A 24,469-nucleotide genomic window follows, 5' to 3' on the forward strand; every position below is an offset into this window, starting at 1 on the left:
TGGAGAAGAAAACGAGATAGACCAATAGTTACTTTTGAGGATCACCAAAGAATCACTTTCTGAGTTGATTTATGCATGTCAGTCCGACTGTCCATGTATTCTTGTGAAATTTTTCAAACAACATTTGTTTGGCCCAAGGACGAACCCTATTGAAATTGGAGATAATCGGTCAAAATTTAGATATGGCTCCCATATATATCTTCGTCCGATTTGCTTTTTATTGTGCACAAAACGTGTAATATCAGCCCAATAGTATGGAATTTTGCACGTACAACCAAATTAGGCCTGAAAATAAGCATGCCAAATTTGATCGAAATCGGTTCAGATATAGCTATAGCTCCCATATATATTGTTCATCCTATTTGTTATTTTTGTCCTCCGCAGCCGTAATATGCACTCTGTAACAACAATATTTGGGGAAATATATCAAATGCAGCTCAGAAATACATTTGCTAAATTTTATCGAGATCGGTTCTGATATAGCACCCATATATAACTTCGTCCGATTTACCTTTTATTGTGCACCAAACGTCTAATATTTGCCCAAAGGGATGGAATTTGACACCTCCCATATATATTGTTCATCCGATTTGTTGTATTTGTTACCCACAGCCGTAATATGCACTCCGTAACAACGATATTCAGGGAAATATATCAAATACAGCTCAGAAATATCTTTGCCAAATTTTATCGAGATCGGTTCCGATTTAGATATAGCTCCCATATATATAAAATTGGCAATACAAGTCCGAAATTAAAAGATACAAATGCTTCGGCATATTTAGTCTTTGAACTACAAATTATAATTATAATCATAGCGTTTATGATTGAATTCTCCCATAAAAACTTTTAATTGTTATGTGGAGCTCTACTAAATTAGCAAAGTGGTGTAGGGTATCATAATGTCGCCCCACCCGACTTTAGGACTTTCTTTACTAGTTTCCAAATGGTTTAGGATATAAAACTTAAAAACTTTTATACCTTACGCCACATAGTGGTAAGGGTGTTATGTCTTTGTGCATTTGTTTGTAACATGGAGAAGGAAACGAGATAGACCCATAGTTACTTTTGAGGATCCCGATAGAATCACTTTCTGATTCGATTTATGCATGTCACTCCGTAGTTTTGTGAACAAATGCGGGTCTCATTTATTATCCGATTGGGATGAAATTTTCCAAACAACATTTTTTTGGTCCAAGGACGAACCTTATTGAAATTGGTAAGAATTGGTCCAAATTTAGATATATGCCCCTATATTTCTGCGATCGATTTCATGTTTATTGTGAACCAGATGGTTAATATCAATCCAAGTGGAATGAATTTTAGCCCTTCCGATCGACTAGAAACATGTACTGCATTCTGGTGAAAATCGGTTAAGATATAGCTACAGCCCCATATATATGTTTCACCCGTTTTGGTGTTTAAATCCCTCACATTCCTCATTATGTTTCCAACCAGATATCAGCCCAGCCAAGCAATAATGTTTCAAATTTTATCAAGATCGATTAAGATTTTGATACAGCTCCCATTAATATCTTTATCCGATTTTATATTTATTGTGCGTCAAATATTTAATATCATCCATAATAGAGTGGTTTTCGGCCCATCTGACTGAATTCAGCCTACAAACAAGTGCGGAGTGAGATAAAAAAAATTCAAAAAAAACAAACGCCATAATTTTTATTTATTTATTTATTTTTTTTTTTTTTTTGAATGAAAGCAAAAAATGTCTGATATAGCATAAACTTTTAGAATAAGTTTAGATTTTTCAGAATTGGTCACATTTGCCACGAATTATGGCCTTCAAACGGCCAATGAAACCGTCAAACGCTGTCCGAATGTTGCTCTGCAGTATTTGGCCCATTCCCGGCGAAGCGCTTGCTTGAGGTGATCGACACTTCGCTGGAAATGTCGAGAGGAACATCATTCTGTAACCATTCTTGGGTGGCGCACGCTAAATGCAATGGTGCTGAGTGCTGTTGGACAAAATGTTTGCTTGGCTTTAATATACCGGCGCTTGAGTTCTGGTGGCCACCGAAGGTGCTCATTCTCAGCTGACCTCTTTGGCAAGTAAACACGACCATTTTGTTTGTTTACAAACCGCTGGATACCGAATGTTTTCTCATCGGAGAAAACCAAATTCGGCAGTTCACCACATTCGGCCAAGCGAAGCAACTCTTTAGATCTTCTGAGTCTATTTTCTTTCTGCGGCGGTGTAAGTTCTAGCACTTTTTTTAATTTCAATGGCTTTACCCCGAGATCATTTTTCAATATTTGCCGAATGTAATATTGCGATATGGTCAGGTCACGAGCCATTTTTCGAGCACTGCGACGCGAGTTTCGATTAAGTCGCTTCATTACTTTTCGAACCATTGCTGCTGATGTTGCTGTTTTCTTCCATCCACTTCCTTGACGTCGGACTACGCTAACAGCATCACGGTGACGAGCGATGGTACGAGACACAAAAGGTTTATTCATAATTAAATACTGAGGTGTTTTTTATCTCACCCTGTATTTTGACGATTTAAGCCACATTTTCTAACGGAATTGTTTAAGATTTGGTATTTTTAGTTCGGAGTGATTGCCAAAATATTGTATGCATAGGTACCTCTGGTATTTTGAATAGTTGATGTTTTTTAGCAAACCTAATTGTTAGCTGGAAATAACCATTTGAACTTCATGTAGAACCGGTGCTCTGTTCGCATTTTTTACCGTTTACGACCACATACAGTTTTGTTTGTTGTGGTAATAGGTTCAGATTATCATAAAGCTCCGAAGTGCGTAAAATCTTAGCAAGTAGAATACATTTAGGTACCTCCAAACGGATTCTAACTAGAAGGAAATTGATGAAGTTGGATCAAAATAGCTATAGATCTCATATATACACTGAAAGAAAAGTTCATCATCAAGGTAATGAAAAAAAATTATCAAAAAATCTTCATCAAATTGGTGTAGAAAAAACATTGTTTTTATGAAATCGGTGCTCAATTTGATGTTTTCGGCTGAAAAACACCGTCATCAAGTAAATGAAGAAACTTTCATCAATTTGTGGTCATCATGTCATAATCATCATAATGAAATTAGTTATCAAATTGAAGAAAGCTATCATTAAATGTTTTTAGTTTTAATTTTTCCACCCCCTGATGTTTGTGCGTTTATTTCGAAAACACGCACACACAAAAGCATTGCTTTTGTAGTATACTTATTCGGGCATGGGAGTTATTACCTTTAAACAACATAATCTTGAATAAGAATTGGTTTTAAGATTTTTAATTTATTACATGTCTTTTATATCATCCTTTAGTTTATTAATTTTTCTACCGTTTGCGGGGTTAAACTTCAATAACATTTTATTGCTGTATTAAAACTATTTTTGGTAGTTTTCAGATAAACGAAAGAAACTCTAGCATAAAATGCAAAGTCACATCTCTGGCATGCCAATTGAGAAAATCCCGTTATGTCTGCAGCGTGCGAAACAGTGCTTGAATAATAAGAAAAATTCATTTGTAAAGTGACATTTATTGTGATCAGACGTTGATAAAAGTGTTTGTAATATTTTTGTGCATTGGAGCTAATAGAAGTGTTGTAAGTTAAAATGGAGTGTTTTATATGTTCTAAAAATTTTAGTAATATAGAAAAATATTTGTGGCATTTGCAAACATTTCATGGTTTCCAAAATAGTGATACATTCAGGTGTACGATATGTAACAGCGCATTCACAACTAAAAGTTCCTTTAAAAGGCATCTTACAAAAGTTCACAGAGAAATATTTGTGGAAAAACATTGCGGCTCCACGAAAAAATTACCAAGTCAAAGTGATTTTAGGAATTTGGAAAAAAATATACTACACAAAAAATATGTACCTAAAGAGGTAAGCATCGAGAGCCACTGTGAAGAGACTTCTGATTCTGGAACATTGGATGAAGTACCAGTAATAGAAAATCTTTTTGAAAATAATTTAAAGTTTCAGACTGGTTTGTATTCCATAAATAACTTAAGTCGAAAGGACGCTGAAAATATTCAGACTTCTCAATACAATCTTGTAATTTTACCACTTCTAGACGTTTTCAAAAAATTTGCTGGCAAATTAGATTTGGATTCAAAGCAGGAATTATTTAAAACTATTCGTTGTTGCAATGAAGTTTTGAATTCAATAAAATCTGAGTACTTATTAACTAAAGAACTTAAAAAAAGAGATTTGTGTGAAGATTTAAACATTTCTGTCATTGACAAAAGCGGCGAGCTCATTCACAAAAAAGGCAATTTAACTTTCGCTGAAAAAGAGACCACAATGGCAACGCTTTCCCTAAGACATTCTTTCAAAAAAATTCTTCAAAAAGATAACTTATTGTTATCGGAAAACCTATTGAAAACGAATATTACTCAGACGTGGCCAATATTTCGTCTATCTCACGGAAATCTAGCTGTTCTTCTATTACTTTATCTCAAGAACCTCTGAAAGAACGCTTTGACTCCAATACCAGTGTAAAACTGACGACAATTTTGAACCAAAATAAAATTGGCAAAAGAATTTTAGAGACCTATAAAAAATACGAACATATAAATGAAGATCAACGAAATTTAATAATTACAACAATAGCTAGTTATTTTCATGCAAATGAGTTGCACATGTCTTTACAAGAAAGCTATAATTTGGAAAAACAAATAATAGAAATGTTTCCCAATGAGAAACTCCATTCTTACCGCACCGACAGACGTGGAAAGCTATATGTAAAATACAACAATATGAAAAGAAACCACATTTATCAGAAAGATAGAGATGTCAATTCACCTAAAGCATCCAAACCTGCAGATTATATCGGTAAAATATTCGAAAAAAACGTTATGATTTATACAAATGTAGTAAATTTGGGTTTTTATTATAGTTTCTGAAGAAAACGCCAAAGAAATAATTCATAGTTTAAAATACGATAATGTCGACCAAGAACAATTTTTAAAAATGTGGCAGTCATGCGCAAATTACCGAATACGTCAAATTTTTGACGAGCACGATAACCTTAAGGATATATTTAAAACCTGGCCACAGTATAAAGAGGGTCTTGGAGTAAAATTGGTAAGTAACTTAATTTATATGTCCATCTTTATTTAATATTCTTTCTACATGTGTGTGTTGATATTCCGTTTAGATTAACATGGACTTCGGAGTGCTGCATAAAGACTACACACCAATATTCGAATGGGAAACTAAACTTATTACGGTGTATAATGTGATTAAGAAGGAAAAATACATTAAAGATGCTGGAATTAAATCAGTTTTCGATAGAATTGATCCATCAGACGCAGGTTTGTTACGAATAAATTTTCATTAGATGCATATCATTAAATAACTAATATTTTTATTTAATTTTGTAGCTTCAAACATGTCTTTATTTATGATGCGCTTGACTTGGTGTCTACACGGCTACTTATATCCAACATCAAAATACCTCCGTAAAGATAAAGATGGAAAGAAAACGTATGGGAAATACACCATAAAAGACTCCCAAGAATCGTCAATATTCCTCGCACGAAGTATCCAAGAAGTAGACAACCACTTAAATTTCTTAGAAAAGAGAAATGAGAATATTCAACCTTTTATTTTTGTTGTTGGAGATGACAATTTAGAAGATAATGACTACAATTTCTATGTTTATTTAGACCATGCATTGCTACATTTTGTAGATTTCCAGCGAGCACTAGATACTTGCTTCAAAAGCTTTTTCTTATTTAATTTAGAATTTCCCGGAGCATCCAATCAGTTCTGGATCTTTGTTCAAGAGTACTTCTATGACATGAAATCAGCTCACACAAAAAATTTTTCAAAAATACTAAATATTTTAAGCGATTTAAATTATACCGAGAACTGATTTATATATAAATTATCTACATTTAATATTTAATTTTGTATTTGAATATAATTCAAACGCTTATGTACATTTTTAAATTTTATCACATTTATTTATTAATTAATTATTCTAAGGAAATATTGAAATCTATATTCATTGTAAAACCCGTAATGAATTATTTTTTAAGTTTTTTAATAAAAAATATTTCCTAAATGCCTAAAATATTTGTATTTATATTGAATTTTGTAAAATTTAGAACGGCGTTTCTAAAGCGGAAAACAAAATTCAGTTCGATGTTAGGGCTTCATTGATTAAATGTAAATTATACATTAGTTTGATGCAGTTTATTCATTGAAGTTATGTAATTTTAATGAATAAATTACGTAAGTTTGATGAATACCTTTCATTGGAATGATGCAGAATATACATTATATAGAGATAATAGAACATCAATTTGAGTATATTTTTTCATCGAAAGGAAGAAAAAATACATCAATTAAATGAACTTTTTTTCAAGATGATGACATTATTTCATTAAATTGATAAATATTTTTGATGAAAATTTGATGTAAAATTCTTCATTATAATGATGAAACGCGTTGTAAGCTCAAAATCGAAGAAACATTTCATCAAAGTAATGCCCAAAATCATCATATTGATGAATTTTTTTCTTTCAGTGTAGCTCTCATCTGATTTTATACATATGTACGCCTTCCCAAAGTCATAACCTGCATTCTATAGCAATGATATTTTTTATGAATGGTCATATGGAGGTGAAAAATTTAGTTGATAACTCCCATGTATTAGTTCTATTTGATTCATAAGGTTCATCCGCCCTTAAGCTGGCATACGCAATCAATAACGATCGATAGTATTCCATAAAATTTGTCGACATAATATGACCATGATCGGAATGTGTCGTCATTTAAGTCGATCCCATCAAAGGATTGAGTGACTACCACGGACGGAAAGAAGAACGCAGTACTAGATAGATAATCGAGATTTTTTTTCGAATTCTGACCGATGATGTTACAAATGGAATAACACACTTTATATTTGTATGGTGGAGGTTATAAAAATTGGCCTTAGGTTCGGCCTTCCATTTCTATGAAATGTAGTTTAACAAGTAAAAAAGCAGTAATTGAATAACCTCCAACATTTCGAACGAGTTAGAAAATTTTCAAAAAAATAAAATCCATTAAAAATTCTGTTAAAAACTTTAAAATATCTAATATAGGAAGGTGCCGATATATGGAGGAATATACGATATTGTGGACCTATAAAGACAAATCTATGTCTGGGTGTAAAGTACTCACAAGGAACTCCTTGTGTGGATTTTTAGATAATTTCATTGGAAAAAGTGGCTCATCAAAATACCGAATATAGGGGATATACGAAATTGTGGACCTATATATACAATTCCGTTTCAGGGGGTAAAGTGCTCACAAAGAACTCCGTGTGTGGATTTTCAGACAATACGATTGGAAAATGTGGCTAAAATCATCAAAATACCGAATATCGCGGGGTACTGTTATATGGGAGCTATACGTTATCGTGAACCTATATAGACAATTATCTTGCAGGGCATAAAATACCCACAAGAAACTCCTTGCGTACAAAGAACCCCCTGTGAACATTCCGTTGAAAAATGTGGCTAAAAACATTAAAATACCGAATATCGGGGGTACCGTTGTATGGGGGCTATACGATATCGTGGACCTATATAGATAATTCTCTGCCGAGGTATAAAGTTCCCACAAGGAACTCCTTTTTTAGATTTTCAGACAATTCCGTTTGAAAAATGTGGGTAAAATCATCAAAATACCGTTATATGGGGGATGTACGATTTCGTGGATCTGTATAGACAATTCTCTCTCAGGAAGTAAAGTACTCGCAAGGAACTACTTGTGTGGATTTTAAGACAATTCCATTGAAAAATGTGGCTAACATCATCAAAATACCGAATATCGGGGGGTACAGTTATATGGCGGATATCCGATATCGTGGACCTATAGAGACAATTCTTTTTGAGGGGGTAAAATGCCCACGAGGGACTCCTTTTGTGGAATTTCAGAATATTCCATTGAAAATGTGGCTAAAATCATCAAAATGCCGAATACCGGGGGGTATATAGATATAGATAATTCTCTGCCGAGGTATAAAGTATTCACAAGGAACTACTTGCGTGGATTTTGAGACAATTCCATTGAAAAATGTGGCAAACATCATCAAAATACTGAATATCGGGGGTACTGTTATATGGGGGCTATACGATATCGTGGACCGATATAGCCCATCTTCGAACTTGACCTGCCTGCAGACAAAAGAGAGATCTGTGCAAAATTTTAGCTTCCTATCTTAATTTGTTTTGACTGTAGCGTGATTACAACGTCTTAGAATTTTACGCTGATCAAGAATATATATACCTTGCTGGGTCTAAAATGATTATTTCGATGAGTTACAAACGGAATGACGAACTTAATATACCCTCCATAATATGTATGGTGGAGGGTATAAAAAGAAGCTTTATATGTTACTTGTCTAAGAAAAAAATTAAAAATTATATCTGTAAGTTTTAGATAGGTATATAATAAATTGTATATAATAAATACGACATAAAGGTATTTTAACATTTTCTTTCAAGAATTAACTCTGGGTTAGTCTCTCTTTTAAAGCATTCTCTGCGAAGGTGTTCCACTCTTGCCATTTTCTTCGCTTCCGCAACTGAAGAAGTTATCTTTGTATACATGATTTCAAATTTGGCCGAGTTAAACTGATCATATATGTAGATCGGTAACTATTTGATTAACGACAGATATTCTTTTTATATGACATTTTTCGTAGTGTCCGTTACAGGTGTGTCGCTCTGCGGATATCTCTTCTACTTTTGCAATGAAGACGAGACCCTTTTTGTTAAGGATCCAAGCGAGATCTACACACATCTTCTTGTCTCTCATATTTACGCTCATTTAAGAAATCAACTCGTGGGATGTACCCTTAAATTTTAATTCCAATAAACACCACTTTTCAATCCTTGCTTTTAATTCCCATTTGTTGCTAGGCTTTACATGCTACCATCAAATATTAAATATTTCCGAAGCACTTTATGTCGTATCCAATATTTGACTGGTATTGCCTGGTGTGTTTGTCTACCACCCTCCACTTTTTTGCACTGGCAGATGTTGCTGCTGCAATTCATCAATATCATTTTATCAATTTTCACAGCACTTTGATTTAGTGCGTCGATGGATGGATGGGTAGATGGATGTGTGGCAGCGTTGAAATGGGGGGAGATTCTGAGAAAGAGAAGAAGGTGTGGTGTTGTAAAAAAGAAGAACAAATAAAAACACTACTGCTGTCATATGCGTGTTGATGTGGCGTAGGCAGGCATGCATACATGAATGTACCAACATACATATTTATACCCAGGAATGCATACAAACATACATTTGTTAGGCTCATGTATGGACGAAGCATACACATATTCATCTATCGATCGTTCTGTATGGACATCTATCCATCCATCCATTCGGGTTCTTTTTTCTGGTTATCCATACCTCCAATGAAGGGAGGGGGCTGTTTTTTTGTAGTTGTTTTTTTTTTGCGTTACAAAAACTGCAACTGCATATTCATGTTGTGTTGTGTTTTTTGAGGCCTGCAAGTGTGGGGGAGAAAATTGTACCACCGAGTTAGTTTGATTTTAACAAACTGCCGCATGTATTTACGCAAGGATATCATGTTGCCACATATTGATGATACTGGCTGAATGTTTCGCAATAAATATGTAGACGAGGGAAGTTCAAAAATTAAGTTATGGTGAGGGATAGTTTGCTGTACAAGAAATTTTCTGTGGTAGAATGTGGTGCCTATTACGAACACTAAACACCAAAATTTTAAAAAATTCCGACGAAAACTGTGACACAAATCATCAAAATACAGAATATCTGGAGCAAGTATGACCCGTACGTGTAGTTCTTTGTACGGAATTTTTCTAAATATTGGGGCACATACTCACAATTTACAGCAAATTCGGTTTGAAATTGTGACAAAAACGCCCAAACCCCTTATACCAAAACGTGAACATATGCAGACCATTTTTAGTATGTCCTGCAGACCTAAACACATCTGAGCAATATTTGATCAACCAATTTAATTTTGCTGAAAATAAAGACAGTCAAACATCGCTAAATCTACAAAGAATTTTATGATGATCAAGAACATATGCTTTGTGGGATCTAAAATGTATACCTCAAGGTGTTACAAACGAAAATAAAAATCTATGGTGGAGGATATTGAGAAGTTTGACAATTTCAGTCAAGAGAAAGAAAGAGAGTTATCGTGCGTACCAGCCAGACGTACAGACACCTCTTGATCGACTTCAAAAATGGTTGAAATAGATTTGATCCAAAGAGACCTGGTGTCTGAAACTGTTTTGGCGGTATCTGTAGTCAACTGACTGAGGGTGTAATATAGAGTCGAAATATGTGTTTCTTGAGAAACTGGAAACTAAGTAAAAAAGCAGTTCGGTCGGGGCTTTTAGTACCCTCCACCATTTGGATGGAACTTGAAAAATTAAAAAAAAAATCCGAAAACTACCACCTAACAGTTTTATGGGGACTATACGAACAAGTGCTTACGAATTTTTTTTAAGGCTGCAGTACCCATTACTAGCTTCGAATACGAAATTTGAAACGATTCCGGTGAATAATGTCACTAAAATCATCAAAATACCGAATATTGTATGGGTGCTATAACTAACCGTGGACCTTTACATCCCCTACATTTGGCCTATATGAAACACAAGTTTGAGTAAAATTTGATTAACCTAATTCAATTCGTTCGGAAGCTAAAGTGATTTCCACAGAAGCACAGACGGACAGACAGACGGACGACCATCGACATAGAACTTTACGCTGAACAAGAATATATATACTTTGCGGGATCGAAAATGTATATTTCGAGGTGTTACAAACGGAACGGAATGACAAATTTAATATACCCTCCATATGGTGGAGGGTATAAAAATAAATAAATAACATTTTCCAAAGCACGACCTTGTAATCCATCCACACCAAATATACATTATGAGACGTTTAGCCAACGATGGTTATCCTTTTTCACTGAAAATTTAATTAATCTTATCTCGAAAGCGTTGATTTTCCCCTTAACAAGGTAAAAATTGAAAATTTGAAAATTTAGCTGAGCCTGACTGGCATTTGAACCGCGGACAGCTAGAAATTTCGGTCTCAACGTTGAATGCCATCAACCCGTATTTCTGCAGCAAACAATAACAGGTGCATGTATTGGAAGCAGTTTAGTTTTTACCATGATAGTTTATGACACTTAGATATCCACAATTTTCGAATTTGATATAGGTATAAGATATTTATTTGACATTTAATTTTTAGATGAGCCAAAAAGTAGGCAACAATTCAGATAATATCGAGGGTATATTAACTTTGTCATTCCGTTTGTAACTCCTCGAAATACTCATGTCAGTATATATATTCCTGATCAGCGTAAAATTCTAAGTCGATTTAGCAATGTCCGTCTGTCCGTCTGTCTGTCTATTGTAATCACGCTATCATTCGAATGAATTGAGATAGGTGGCTAAAATTTTACACACATGTTTATTTTTCCAGTAGGCAGGTTAAGTTCGTGAATGGGCCATGTAGGTCCACGTTTTCATATAGCCCCCATATAACGGTACCTCCCGATATTCGCTATTTTGATGATTTTAGCGACATTACTCACCGTTTGTTTCAAATTTGGTAATTAAAGTTTATTATGGATACTACAGCCTATAACAGAAAATTGTCTGTGCAGGTCAACGTCTTCATATAGCCCCCATATAACGGTACCTCCCAATATTCTGTATATTGATGAATTTAGCGTCATAATTCACCGGAGTAATTTCAAATTACGTCTTTAGATTTCGTAATGGGAACTACAGTCTGTGACAGGAAATTGTTTATGCAGGTCCAGGTCTTCGTATAAGCCCCATATATCAGTACCTCGATATATTCGGTATATTGACGATTTTAGGTACAATACTCACCGAAATTGATTGAGATGTCGTATTTTAAGTTCATAATGGATGCTACAGCCTGTGACAGAAAATTGTTTTTGCAGGTCCAGGTCTTCGTATAGCTCCGATATAACGGTACCTCCCTATATACGGTATTTCGATTAATTTGCCTACATTATTCACCGTTTATTTCAAGTTTCGAATTTGAATATGGTAATAGCTTATGACAAACAAAGCCATTGTTATATATATTCGGTATTTTTAAGGTGTTAATAGAATTTTTAACGGATTCTATTTTTTGAAAATTACCAAATTCGTTCCAAATGGTGGAGGGTATTCAAAGTTCGGCCCGGCTGAAATCGATTAATTGCATAGATACATTTTTCTCACACCTTCCCATACATATGAGACTACTGTGGAATGATGCATCGGCTTCAAGTGAGGTTGGCTTGAGAGATTTTAAAGCAGTATTCTATATGTTGACTTCAAATCTGTATTAGTCTAAATTTATTATAGACAAACTAGTTGCAAATTCCATATATATGCATATGAGTTACCAACGAATTTTTGGTAATGGTAACTGCTTAAAAATCTACCTCCTAACCCAGTATATTCACAAGAGCATACCACACAAAATGAGAAGTCTACATGAAACATATACGTTTAATTTCGGGAATGAATTTTCAACATAATTGTTTTGCCTGCAGTTGGTATTACACTTAGGTTAGGTTAAATGATGCTCTGTTGCGTATAACAACCGCTCCACTCGGAGACGTGCTGGTCCATTGTGAACGTTTTAAATTTATAGAAAAAAGAACTAGAAGGAGAAAAATAAAGAAGGAATGATATTAATAATTGAAGTAATGCATAATCCACTAAGAGATTATCGCGTCGTCTTTAGTCACTTTAGTCTTCTGGCTAACTGAAGAATAATTTCTTGCTCGATATCAGAGAATGAGGACAAGTCGAGCAGAATTACCCATGAGTCTCTTTCTGGCACCAAATATCACGGGCCATATATTCTTGGAAGCATTACAATCCCTTTCATTTAGCCAGTTTTGTTGGAACCTCCCAGAGTATTATTTTTGTATTATTTGGAAAAGTCGGCACAAGGGTGGCTGCATCGTACTTTCAATCTCTAGATCAACTGATTGGGATCCACTTCTATCCAAATCATCTGCTAATTCATTGCCAAAGATGTTGCAATGGCCAGAAATCCGACAAAGTTTAAAGGAGGATTTAAATTTTTCCAGAGCTGCAATAGATTCAATGGTAGATGAATATAGTGCTTTCAGGCCGCTTGACTATTGACATATATAGTCTTTATATAGTCTTTTCATTGTTTCTATTTACCGGTAATTCTATGGCTTTCCTGACAGCAAAGATCTCTGCCTGGAATACACTAAAGTTGTGGTTTAGTTTGAATGTATTCCGGATATTCAAGCTTTCGCAGAATACCCCAGCACCCGTTGCATTTTCCATCATTAAACCATCGGCATAGATGGCTTCATCGTTGAAAGTTGGAATGTTTCGGATCCAGATGTTCTTGCTAGGTATGTGGATGTCCAATGATTCTACGTTTAACCAATGTGATATAAAGTCACAGGATATAACCCGAACTCCTATGCCCTCCACATACTTTAAAATGGCAGACTGTTCATATGACTGGCTGCGCCATTGGCCAAGTCCGTTGAGTCTCAAGACATACATAGCTGCCTGTCCCTCTACAAATAGACTTAAAGGTTTCAAGTTAAGTAGGGTGTTCAGTCCAGATTGGGGACTGTGATTAGTAAAGATGCTATTCTTTGGGCTTTATTAATGCTTTTGTTGAAGGAAGATTTCCCGAGAGAATGCCACCAATCTAGCCCTTCAAAAGTTAGAATCGGGAGGACAATTGACTGGCATTACACTTGGTTAGGCATATTAAACACAGTTCTACTGTTCCAAACATAAAGAGTCCTACATCTACATCAATTATTTCTTTTCCGTTGGCGCCTAGTCTAGTCTTTGACCAACAACCTTCGGTTTTAAAGTCCGATGCAAACACTTTCCTCCAGCATTACTGGTTACATTTTCCAAACTGGGTACATGGTAATATTATAGTCATACTTAGGTCGAGTTCAGAGTTGGGCAATAATAGTTCACTCTCTCTCTCTCTCTCTCTCTGGGGATGTTTCTCTGGGGAGGTCACAGAAAATAATTTACCCCAGAACAAGAAACGATCATCAAATTTGCCTCCCTGCAACAGGTCAAAATGTTTTAATAACGATGAGGCTCATAAAGCGTGATATGAGCAACTGCTTCCTTTCAGACTCGACACAAGCCAATATTTCTATCAACACAAGATCAGGTATGAAAAAAGAATATTTCGGACTACTCCTTCTGGTACTTTCCCCACAAAAGGTCAAAATTTTGAATAATTTCAACTCTCATAATGTGTGAAATCCGATTGTATTCAAATATCACAAAATTCAATATTTCTGCTAGCACAAGATCTGTTGTGAGGATAGCAGATATTGATTCACTCTTTCTGGTACCTCCCCACAAAGGGGTCAACATTTTGAATAAACACAAAGCTCATAAAAACGTGAAATCAGAATACATTTATAATATCGGGAAACCCCAATATTTCTATCAACACAACATATGGTGTGAAGATGAAATATTTCGGACCCCTCCTTCTGGTACCACCCACACCAAGGGTCACAATTGTCTATACTTATATCTCTCATAACTTGCGAATGAAGCCAGCGATTTGAATATCTAAATACTTCTTTTAACAAGTTATCTGATGTGAATATGGAATGTATCCGCCCATTCATATGGTTAGCAAATATTAACATAAAATTTGCATTCCTGTATTTTTATCATAGCTTGATGCAGTAGAATACTTCGGTCCACTATAGCTGGTACCTCACGCATATTTCAACTTTTTCCATATCTCATATAAAGCGAAGGAAGTAGTCGATATAGTCCAAATATGGCTCCTTTCAATCAGACTAATGTCGGATACAAAACGGATAATGTTGGCCTTCTCCTTCGGAACGAACATTGGAAGAGGGTGTACACCTATCTACTTTTTAGAAAGCATTTTCCTTGAATTTTTATGGAATGTAGAAGGTTGTTTACCTACACTACGTTTTAATAGGTCCTTCGGCTCATATATCTCAAAAATTTTCACCGAGATTATACCGGAAACCTTAAAAATACATAACCTACTGTTGTATAGGGACTATACAAATACCCTGGCTAAAGTTGATAATTGTTATGGAAAGAGCACATAATGGGGACTTTCCAGATTTCCACCTTGACTTGGGACATTGATAGAAAATCGGGTCAAGAGAAACGACCAATTATTACAAGATGAGAGACCTTTAATAGTAAAAATGCCTTGCTCCCCTTTTAATATCTGGTCTCTTTCTCACCATGTTGTTACCACTCGGTTATGTAGGGTGTAAAACGCATTGGGCCTTTTCGTTTTACACAACAACAATACGGTCGTGTAATATGTAAATATGTATGCGAGATTTCACTACTATCGCCATCAATGCCAAAATACGTAGGTGTGAGTGAATTTTTAAAAAATCTTTGTCATTTCCCACCAGCAATAACAAACGACTAGAGCTATTGCCTGCCTGATTGCTGCGTTTTGTTGCGTTTGATGAAGCTCCTGTTACTGCGGCAGAAAAAAAAACAAAACACCAACACCCACACACATATACATATACACACACACAACATGAAACAGCATTCAGTCAGTCATTCATTGTGGCCCTGGTGTCTCGTAGGAATATGAATTGCGACAGTAATTCAATTTTAACAATTTTTCAACTGTTATTGACGTGACGGTGATTTGTTACCATTTTGCAATGAGTTTTTCTTCCAGAGAAGTGGAACAACAGAAGCAGGAGCAGCAACAGCAGTCGTGGCTTCACACATCACATATTGCTGCAATGCCGTGTGATATTCGTGTGGCATGGTGTTCGCTTGTAGTTATAAACGAGACCAGTATTGATGATGGGGTTACAGTCCATTTGATGGTTTACATTGAGGTAGTGGAGGGAGAGAAATTTTGGTTTGGTGCTGAATTTTGAAACCATACCACACCATGCTTCACAATGTATTTGTCTTGGACATTTAGGGAGGTAAGGTAGTGCGTATACCCTACATAATGAAATGGCAGATATATTAAGGTTATCTAACACGATTTCTCCGTCCATTCGATTATAATTTTCTATCTCACATTAGTTGGTGACCTTAAAGGTCATAATTGCATAAAGGAGCAAGATTCGTCGGAATTATTGAATATTCGTCTCGTAAATGCAGTTAAATCAAATGATCTAACATTCAAGGTTTTTCAGTGTTCGCTTGAAACAAATATTTAAAATCACAAAAAGTTTGGTATAGCCCCCACGTATCTTTTCATTCCGATATTCGGTATTTTGTCACACTTTTCCTGGAGCAAAAGTCAAATTTTGTGAAAATCGGACATCGATTTCACATTTTACTACAATTAAAATTCAATAAGTTATCCTCTTGTGGGTAGGTATCAGGAGGTGTCGTTGCTGAATATGAGATTTGTAATTTTCGCAAAACTTTTAAACTTTTGTGGAGGAAGTACCAAAAGGAATTAATCGATATTTCCCATCTCTGAAATCGATATAAATTTGGTAAAAGTATTACCTGCGTGAGCAAAAGGTAGACAGACAGGCCCCAAGTCTCCCCAATCCTAAATCTTTGTAGAGAAGTTGAAAGGATTGAGAAAACTGTAGAATAGAGTCATGTCTTAACTCCGGCGCCTGGCTCTGGCCTCTTTGCGAAGTTGTAGATGGCAAAGGGATCCGTGGCTGAATGCACACTGAGATCATGAGTCGAATGTTCCTCCATAGTTCGTAGTCTTCTCTGGAAAAGGCAGGAGTATGTCGTCTGCTGACTGCGAGTCCATCCTTCCCAATTCATCGGCCTTCTCACTTCTTCAGTATCTAGCAATGCCTGAAAAACACTGCACTTTCCATCCAGGGACTAGGCAACTCCTATTTGCTTACATAAGACTCCAGCTCCATCTTTGACCCGTCTGAATATATCGGCAGGCCGATTAGAGATAGGTTGGCTTCGTTCCATACATCGCTGTTTGAAATCCGTTCCTCAATTCCGTCAAGTAGAATATGATGTATACTACACGACAGGGTCATGCCATGTGGGGATATGAAGACGTTGTTCCGTACATGAGGGTTGAAGGTTACTTCAGCTCTTAGAAAGTCCAGCCATATGGCATGACCCTGTCGTGTAGTATACACCATATTCTGCTTGACGGAATTGAGGTACGGATTTCAAGCAGGGATGTATGGAATGAAGCCAACCTATCTCTAATCGGCCTGCCGATATATCCAGACGGGTCCAAGATGGAGCCGGAGCCTTATGTGAGCAACTAGCAGCATATTCCGCTCGGACAGCCTTATCGCCCTCATGCAATCTTGTACAGACTCCGACTCAAGCGATGTTAAACATTACGTTTAATACTGCTACAGGTGAACTTTTAAATGCGCCCGTACGGTTGAGAGTTTCGACCTATTTACCTTGAATTTTAATGCATGCCACCGAGACAAGACAAGCCACAGCAGCGGTAATAAAAACTTCTCCTGGCGTTTTTCCTCCAGTTGCTGATTTTCTAATGGATGCCTCACGAATGCTGGGATTTATGATTCTGCTACTTAGCATTGCATCAGTCTACCTTATAAGCGTATTAGGAACCTTAACGCTTGCTAAGGTAGTGGAGTGGATTAGCTCTTCTCTGTTCTTTGTCTTAAAAGTATGGTGTATATTCGAAGATTATGTTTAAGTATAAAATCGAATATGGACTCACCTCTTGGATTTGTGCACTGTAAGGATACAGAAGAAGTGGTTGGTGTTGGCGTTGAATTTGATGACAATTATGCTCTTTTCCTTTGTTTCTTTAGACAGAAAGCACACACTTTGACTTGGCGGGTCAGTGTCCTCATATGGCATATAAATAGGATATAGCAGAGTGGCTCTTTTGGAGCCTCTCCCTAGCCGCACTTAGATTAAACAAAGACAGTGTACTTTACATTCCTCAGACCAGAAAACTGTTTTTTTTTTGTAAATACAGGGTTCCTGATTTAGAGCTATGTGCACTTCAGACCTTTATAGGGATAAGAGAAGTTCAGCAGCCGCGGTTTTGCAATAATGCAGGTTTATCTGCACTATGCGCAGAACTTACCACACTTGCCTCCCATTGAGTCGGATGAGGAGAATGTTGGCGGAATCGTATCCATTCTGCCTCGAAGTTCAACACCTCCTAAGACTTTGGTACCCTAATATTGTTATTAAAAGGCATCACAAGTGATATTTATTCCATAGGATCAAATGTTTAGATCTTTCGTGGAGGAGGAACATGTATAAGTGAGCCTAATGTTGCTTGTTTTATTTTACATTAGCATGTAACTGTGACAATGAATTGTTGTGAATAAAACACGTCCCGATGTTTTTCATTGCGAAAATTTTCATTTTTTTTGTCCAAAAACGCACATTAAATACATGACTTTAAGTTCAGATTCTTTCTTCAGATTAAGTAATTTTAATACCTAACCACCTACGATTTATTTTCGCATCTGATATAAGCATAGCTCCGAAATATATGTTTCAGCCTTTTCCAAATTTAAGTTTTCCAAGACAGTAATAAATCAATGGGATGTAACACAAGACCACATATACATCCTATAAACATATCTTTCTAATTTTAGGAATATCTGATCAGATTTATATGTTTCCCATATATTCTGGAAATTTTGGTTGGCATTGTGGAAATTGATTTTTGTAACCATTCTTGGGTGGCGCGTGCTGAGTGCGATGGTGCTGAGTCCTGTTGGAATATTCAAGGTCTGCGGCCAAAATGTTTGCGTGCCCAAGGCTTTAATACACCCTCCAGAATATTTTCGCGATATATTCGGAAGGTGGCCGGCGCTTGAAGATGCACATATACAGCTGACCTCTTTAGCAAGTAAACACGATCATTTTGTTTGTTTACAAACTTCTGGACAACGAATGTTTTTTCATCGAAGAAAACCAAATTCGTCAGTTCACCACTTTCGGCCAAGCGAAGCAAATTTTTATCTCTTTTGAGTCTATTTTCTTTCTGTGGCGATGTAAGTTCTTGCACTTTTTGGAATTTCAATGGCTATATCCCGAGCTCATTTTTCAATATTTGCCGAATGGAATATTGCTATATGTTAAGCTCACGAGCCATTCTTCGGCCACTGCACCGCGGGTTTCGACCAAGTCGCTTCTTTACTTTTCGAACCATTTCTGCTGATGTTGCTGTTTTCTTCCGTCCACTTCCTTGACATCGGGCTACCTTAGCAGTACCACGGTAACTAACGATGGTACGAGACACAAAAGATTTATTCACATTTAAATGTCACATTTCAATGAATATGTTAAATGTGGTTGAAATCGGTTCAGATTAAGATATGCGACCGATATAATTTTTGTATAAAAGTGAGGGTATACAACTGTCGGCAAAACCAACTGTTACGTTTCAACTTGTATTTTTGTACACATTTTCAATCTACCTCCCATTTGGCAATGTCAATATTGACTTGAGTCTGTTGCTGCTGTTTGATAGCTGATAAACATTGGCTAAAGCGTAAACGGGCGTTGTAGTGCCGCATCATCCATGTACCAGCTATCCAATAAACCAACAACGACAAACTATATGTTTTAATTAAATCTTATTCGCTGACTCTTTCTCCCTCTTTCTATCTCTCTGCCTCCCCTTTGGCCACTGTCCTAGGATAGGCAAATGAAATATGACATTTATTCAAATAAAGAGAAAATATTACCTTCAGCAGCATATCAGGGATACGCAACATATGTCCAGGTGGGTGTGGGATGATGACACCAAGGTATGTAGCATACCCCACACTCCCATATATCTCGTTGATGTGATCTGACTTTATTGATGACCATAGGCAAGAAAAATTTCATTTCGTCGAAATAAATAAATTTTGTTAATAATTTGTTACGGCACAACTAATAGACTCTGACATGTTTATTAATGGCCAAGGTTCTGTACTGCAAATCTGTGATATATTCGTTTAGAGTGGACAGCCAGCCATGTTACAAGTTATTAAATGTGATATCAATTAAGTAAGTATTGACACTAATGAAATATACGTGGCAACTTATTAATGCAATTAAATGAAATAGGTGAATGATGAATATTAAGAAGATCAATAGATCTGAATCCTGTGTTAAAAAATGTTTTTATATTTATGTTATCTAGAATTGAAATATTTTATGCATGTGTATGTGTTTCGTCAATTAAATTTTTCAAAAGAGTCAACTTGGATTACGATCGGAGACACGGGATCAAAAAAAAAAAAAAAAACAAATTAAAAAAGCAGTAAGTTCGGTCGGTGCGAGCTTTGAATACCCTCCACCAATTTGGTATTAAAAAACCGTTATTTTTGGGTCTATACGAAGCATAGCCAATTTCCTTTCACAGGCTGTAGTACCCATTACGATGTGGAAATACGAAATATGGAAAAAAATCAGGTGAATAATCTCGCTAAAACAGTCGAAATACAGAATATAGGGGCTATGCGAAGACCTGCAACTGCATATCCATTTTCCGTCACAGACTGTAATACCCACTACGTACTATCATTACTGAAGTTGAAACAATTCTTGTGAATAATGTCCCTAAAATTATCAAAATACCGAATAACGTAGACCAATATAGTCCATTTTCAATGCCAGAAGTCCTGCAGAAAAAGCACACATTTGAGTAAAATTTTATCCACCCACTGCAATTTTTTCGGAAGCTAGGGTGATTTTCACAGATTTTTTTTTTTTTGCTTGAATCTTTATTTTTAATTAAGATCCCGGTATATGGTATGCTATAACTTCAAAATCTGACTACAATATAAGCTTTAGTAATGCTACGATCCCGTTAAAAGAGAATTTTTAACAATGTTTAAAAAATGGACGAAAAAGGCTCATTTGTTGACTTTTTTGAGGGTTAACATTTTCGAGAAAATATTCCTCATATTTTTTCTTCAATAGTATTTGTCTGGAATCCGAGGTATGAAGTTCTTAATATTTACTTTTGACTCTGATCAAAAATTGTGTAATTAATCCTACGAATTACTCCCAGATATTCGATAGTTTCACGATATTGGTAAAATTGTTTATGGAGTTGTCTTTCCCCAGCCGAAAATTGTTTATACAGGGTGAGATGAAAAAAAAACTGCAACCAACTTCAGACTGCTGTCACTTTCAAACCACTCGTACGACAGCTGTTAAAATTATTCCAGTGACAGCTCATTACATTGTTTACAAGCCTACAAAAGCATTTTGGTGAAAATTTTCCAGTCGTGATGGATTTCAAGCGTGATAGTGTGATTTCTTTATATTTGGCTGGAGCACTCCAGCTTTTAAATGTGAATAAATCTTTTGTGTCTCGTACCATCGCTCGTAACCGTGATACTGGTAGCGTAGCCCGACGTCAAAGAAGTGGACGGAAGATAACATCAACAACAGCAGAAATGGTGCGAAAAATAAAGAAACGACCTGATCGAAACCTGAACATATCACAATATTCCATTCCGCAAATATTTAAAAAATGAGCTCGGTGTAAAGCCATTGAAATTTCAAAAAGTGCAAGAACTTACACTGCAGCAGAAAGAAAATAGCCTCAAAAGGTTTAATTAGTTGCTTCGCTTGGCTGAAAGTGGTGAACTGCAGAATTTGGTTTTATCCGATGAGAAAACATTCGTTGTCCAGCAGTTTGTAAACAAACAAAATTATCGTGTTTACTTGCCAAAGAGGTCAGCTGAAAATGTGCACCTTCGGTTGGCCACCAGAACTCAAGCGCCGGTCATGGTGATGGTGTGGGCCGCCATAACAGCCGATGGTCGCTCTCCGCTCGTATCAATCGACCGTGGCATCCGAATAAATGTCAAATATTATCGAGAAAATATTCTGGAGGTGGTATTTAAGCCTTGGGCTTTTGGCCGCAGACCTCGGATATTCCAAGCACGTGCCGCCCAAGAATGGTTACCAAATAAGGTTCCTCGCTTCATTTCCAGAGCACAATGGCCACTAAAATGTCCGGATACGAATCCGTTGGATTATTGTGTCTGGAGTGTTTTGGAAAGCAAGGTTGGCACTCAAAAACACCAAAGTGTCGATCACCTCAAGCAAGCGCTTCGCCGGGAATGGGCGAAAATACCGCAGAACAACATTATGGCAGCGTGTGACGGTTTCATTGGCCGTTTGAAGGCCATAATTCGTGCCAAAGATGAACTTTTCGAACAAATCTAAACTTATTCTAAAATGTGATGCTATTACCGACATTTTTTGCTTTCATGCAATAACATTTAAAAAAAAAATGTAAAAATTGTGGCGTTTGAGTTTGTTGCAGTTTTTTTATATTACCCTGTATTGGTCGACGAATTATAACATCTTCACATAATGATACCCTCTCATAATCATTTTGCATTAATGGATCTACTTGGATTTCATACTGTGGTCATATTGCTTTTTTCACTTGTTTTAGGTCTACTTTCAAAATATATTGGATTCTCCCCGTAATTATTGAAACATTTAATTTTGTCACACAGTGTAGTGAACAAATATTCAATGTGTGTTGAATATTTACTCTATTGGCTATTTCTCTTTATATCCATGTTCTATGTTACTATCATGCATTCAATAAGAATAATTTTGATATGTTTGAATCTTGATAAAAAATTCCTACAAAATTAACATTTTGAATTTGATATATTTAAAATTCCAAAATGGAAATTGGAAAAGGATTTAAACAAAATCCTCGATAACTGTTTTTTTATCCTTGAAATTGTTTCAAACGAAAATAAATTGTTATTAAAAATTTAGTAGTCTGGAGGAAAATGTTATTAAAAATTCCCGATTATTGGTACGTAAAAATATTTACTTATAAATTCACCATCTTAACACCAAGGTAATTTAAGATTCTTGAAAAATCTACGATAATTGATGCTGAATAAAAAATCCACAAGTAAAGTTCGTAAAAAACAATTATTGGTCTGATGGTTTAAACTTTCTTAAAAATACACTATTATTGGTTTGTTGATTGCTTAAAAGTCCACAGTTATGAGTGGACTTTTTGGTGGTTGATCCTCAATATTTTTTTTAAAAAAATCCACATTTTAAAATGTGGCGATCCTTCAATTAATATTTTAATATTTTGATATAAAAAATAAAATTTCATCGCTAACTTACCGAGAAATTTCCTTAATTACCGAAATTATAAACATTTTTATTTATTCCACTACTGATAACACTACTGATAACGAATTTGAAAGTTTGGATTCTCAGTGTATAAAAATGCAGACATCCTTATTATATAGCCATTTTAAATATATATTTGAAAAAAAAAAATATATTTTTTACTACTGTTAGGTGGCAGAATGTAATCCTTGTCTTTTTTGCTCTACTTCTAATCCAGTCAGACACAAACAAACCACCTTGCTAAATATTTCTACGACAATCAACTCTATCCATTAGCATTGATCTTATAAGGAACAACTAATATTAGCTTTCCTGGTGCCCAAATCGCGTAAATCCATTATAATTCCGTAGATTATTAGCGCTAGCCACAAGTTTTGTGGAAAAACACAGATATTAGAAACCACTAAATCTGACTACAGTATAAGTACTTGTTATGGTCTAAAGAGGTTATTAGTAAACATATATTCAGGTATATGTTTAACTCATGAAATTAGGGTATATGTCATTTAATATGGCTTCACTCAAATTGTGATTTTAAATCAGAAGTTTTTTCGTAAATTAATTTAAGTTTAGAAATTTGTCTCTTCCTAAGAGCACTTATCTGATGATGGAACATTGAAATAGGTAATATTTTAAGCCAGTATATTTTATAAAATTAAACATGGATATTTTTATTATCCAACAAGATATTAATTATTTAAACGCCTCCTAGTCCAACAATATTTTTGTATTTGCCAGACAGCTAAAATCGGTGTTATGTCGAACGTTTCTTTTTGTATTGTGGATGTCTTATAATCATAGTTTGTTAGCTTATTCAAATATATACTTCTACCTTCTATTTAAAGATAGTACTTTATTGTAATAGATTGCAAAATATTAAATTGAAATTTCTTATATTTACCTTTAAAAGCAAAAACGTGCAAACCCACCATACACTTTCCCCAAAAATCTAAAAAAGACCCGAAAAGCATCATATGTGCTAAATATTCAACGATACATTGACACTGTAATTTTGTATTGTTTATGAATACTTTGCACTCCATACATTGTATTAACATTACACTAAACTTATGTTTCTACGCGAGAGCGTGTGTGTTACTTTAACGTTATTTATTTGCACAAGGTTCCATATACACGTGTGTGTGTATTTTTCTTACCACACACAAAGAGAAAAAAAATATTTTCACCGCTAGCCATAAAGTCAACCAGTGTCATCATAAATATTCTTATTTATTTGTTTTCTTGACTTTGCTAATGTGGATTTTGTTGTTGTTGCTGTTACTTTTTTGGTTTTTGTTGTTGG

General features: G+C 35.4%; 1 protein-coding gene across 1 annotated transcript; it reads left to right on the plus strand.

Moving 5' to 3' along the window:
• Positions 1-4,359: 4,359 nt before the first annotated feature.
• Positions 4,360-5,883, plus strand: LOC109612655 (uncharacterized). Its single transcript, XM_059129217.1, has 4 exons — positions 4,360-4,822; positions 4,887-5,074; positions 5,148-5,304; positions 5,374-5,883. The coding sequence occupies exons 1-4, from the start codon at positions 4,630-4,632 to the stop codon at positions 5,865-5,867; spliced, it is 1,032 nt and encodes a 343-aa protein (XP_058985200.1). The 5' UTR covers positions 4,360-4,629; the 3' UTR covers positions 5,868-5,883.
• The last annotated feature ends 18,586 nt before the right edge of the window (positions 5,884-24,469 follow it).

Source organism: Musca domestica, unplaced genomic scaffold (genome assembly GCF_030504385.1).
Source record: "Musca domestica strain aabys unplaced genomic scaffold, Musca_domestica.polishedcontigs.V.1.1 6, whole genome shotgun sequence".
Taxonomy (NCBI): Eukaryota; Metazoa; Arthropoda; class Insecta; order Diptera; family Muscidae; genus Musca; species Musca domestica.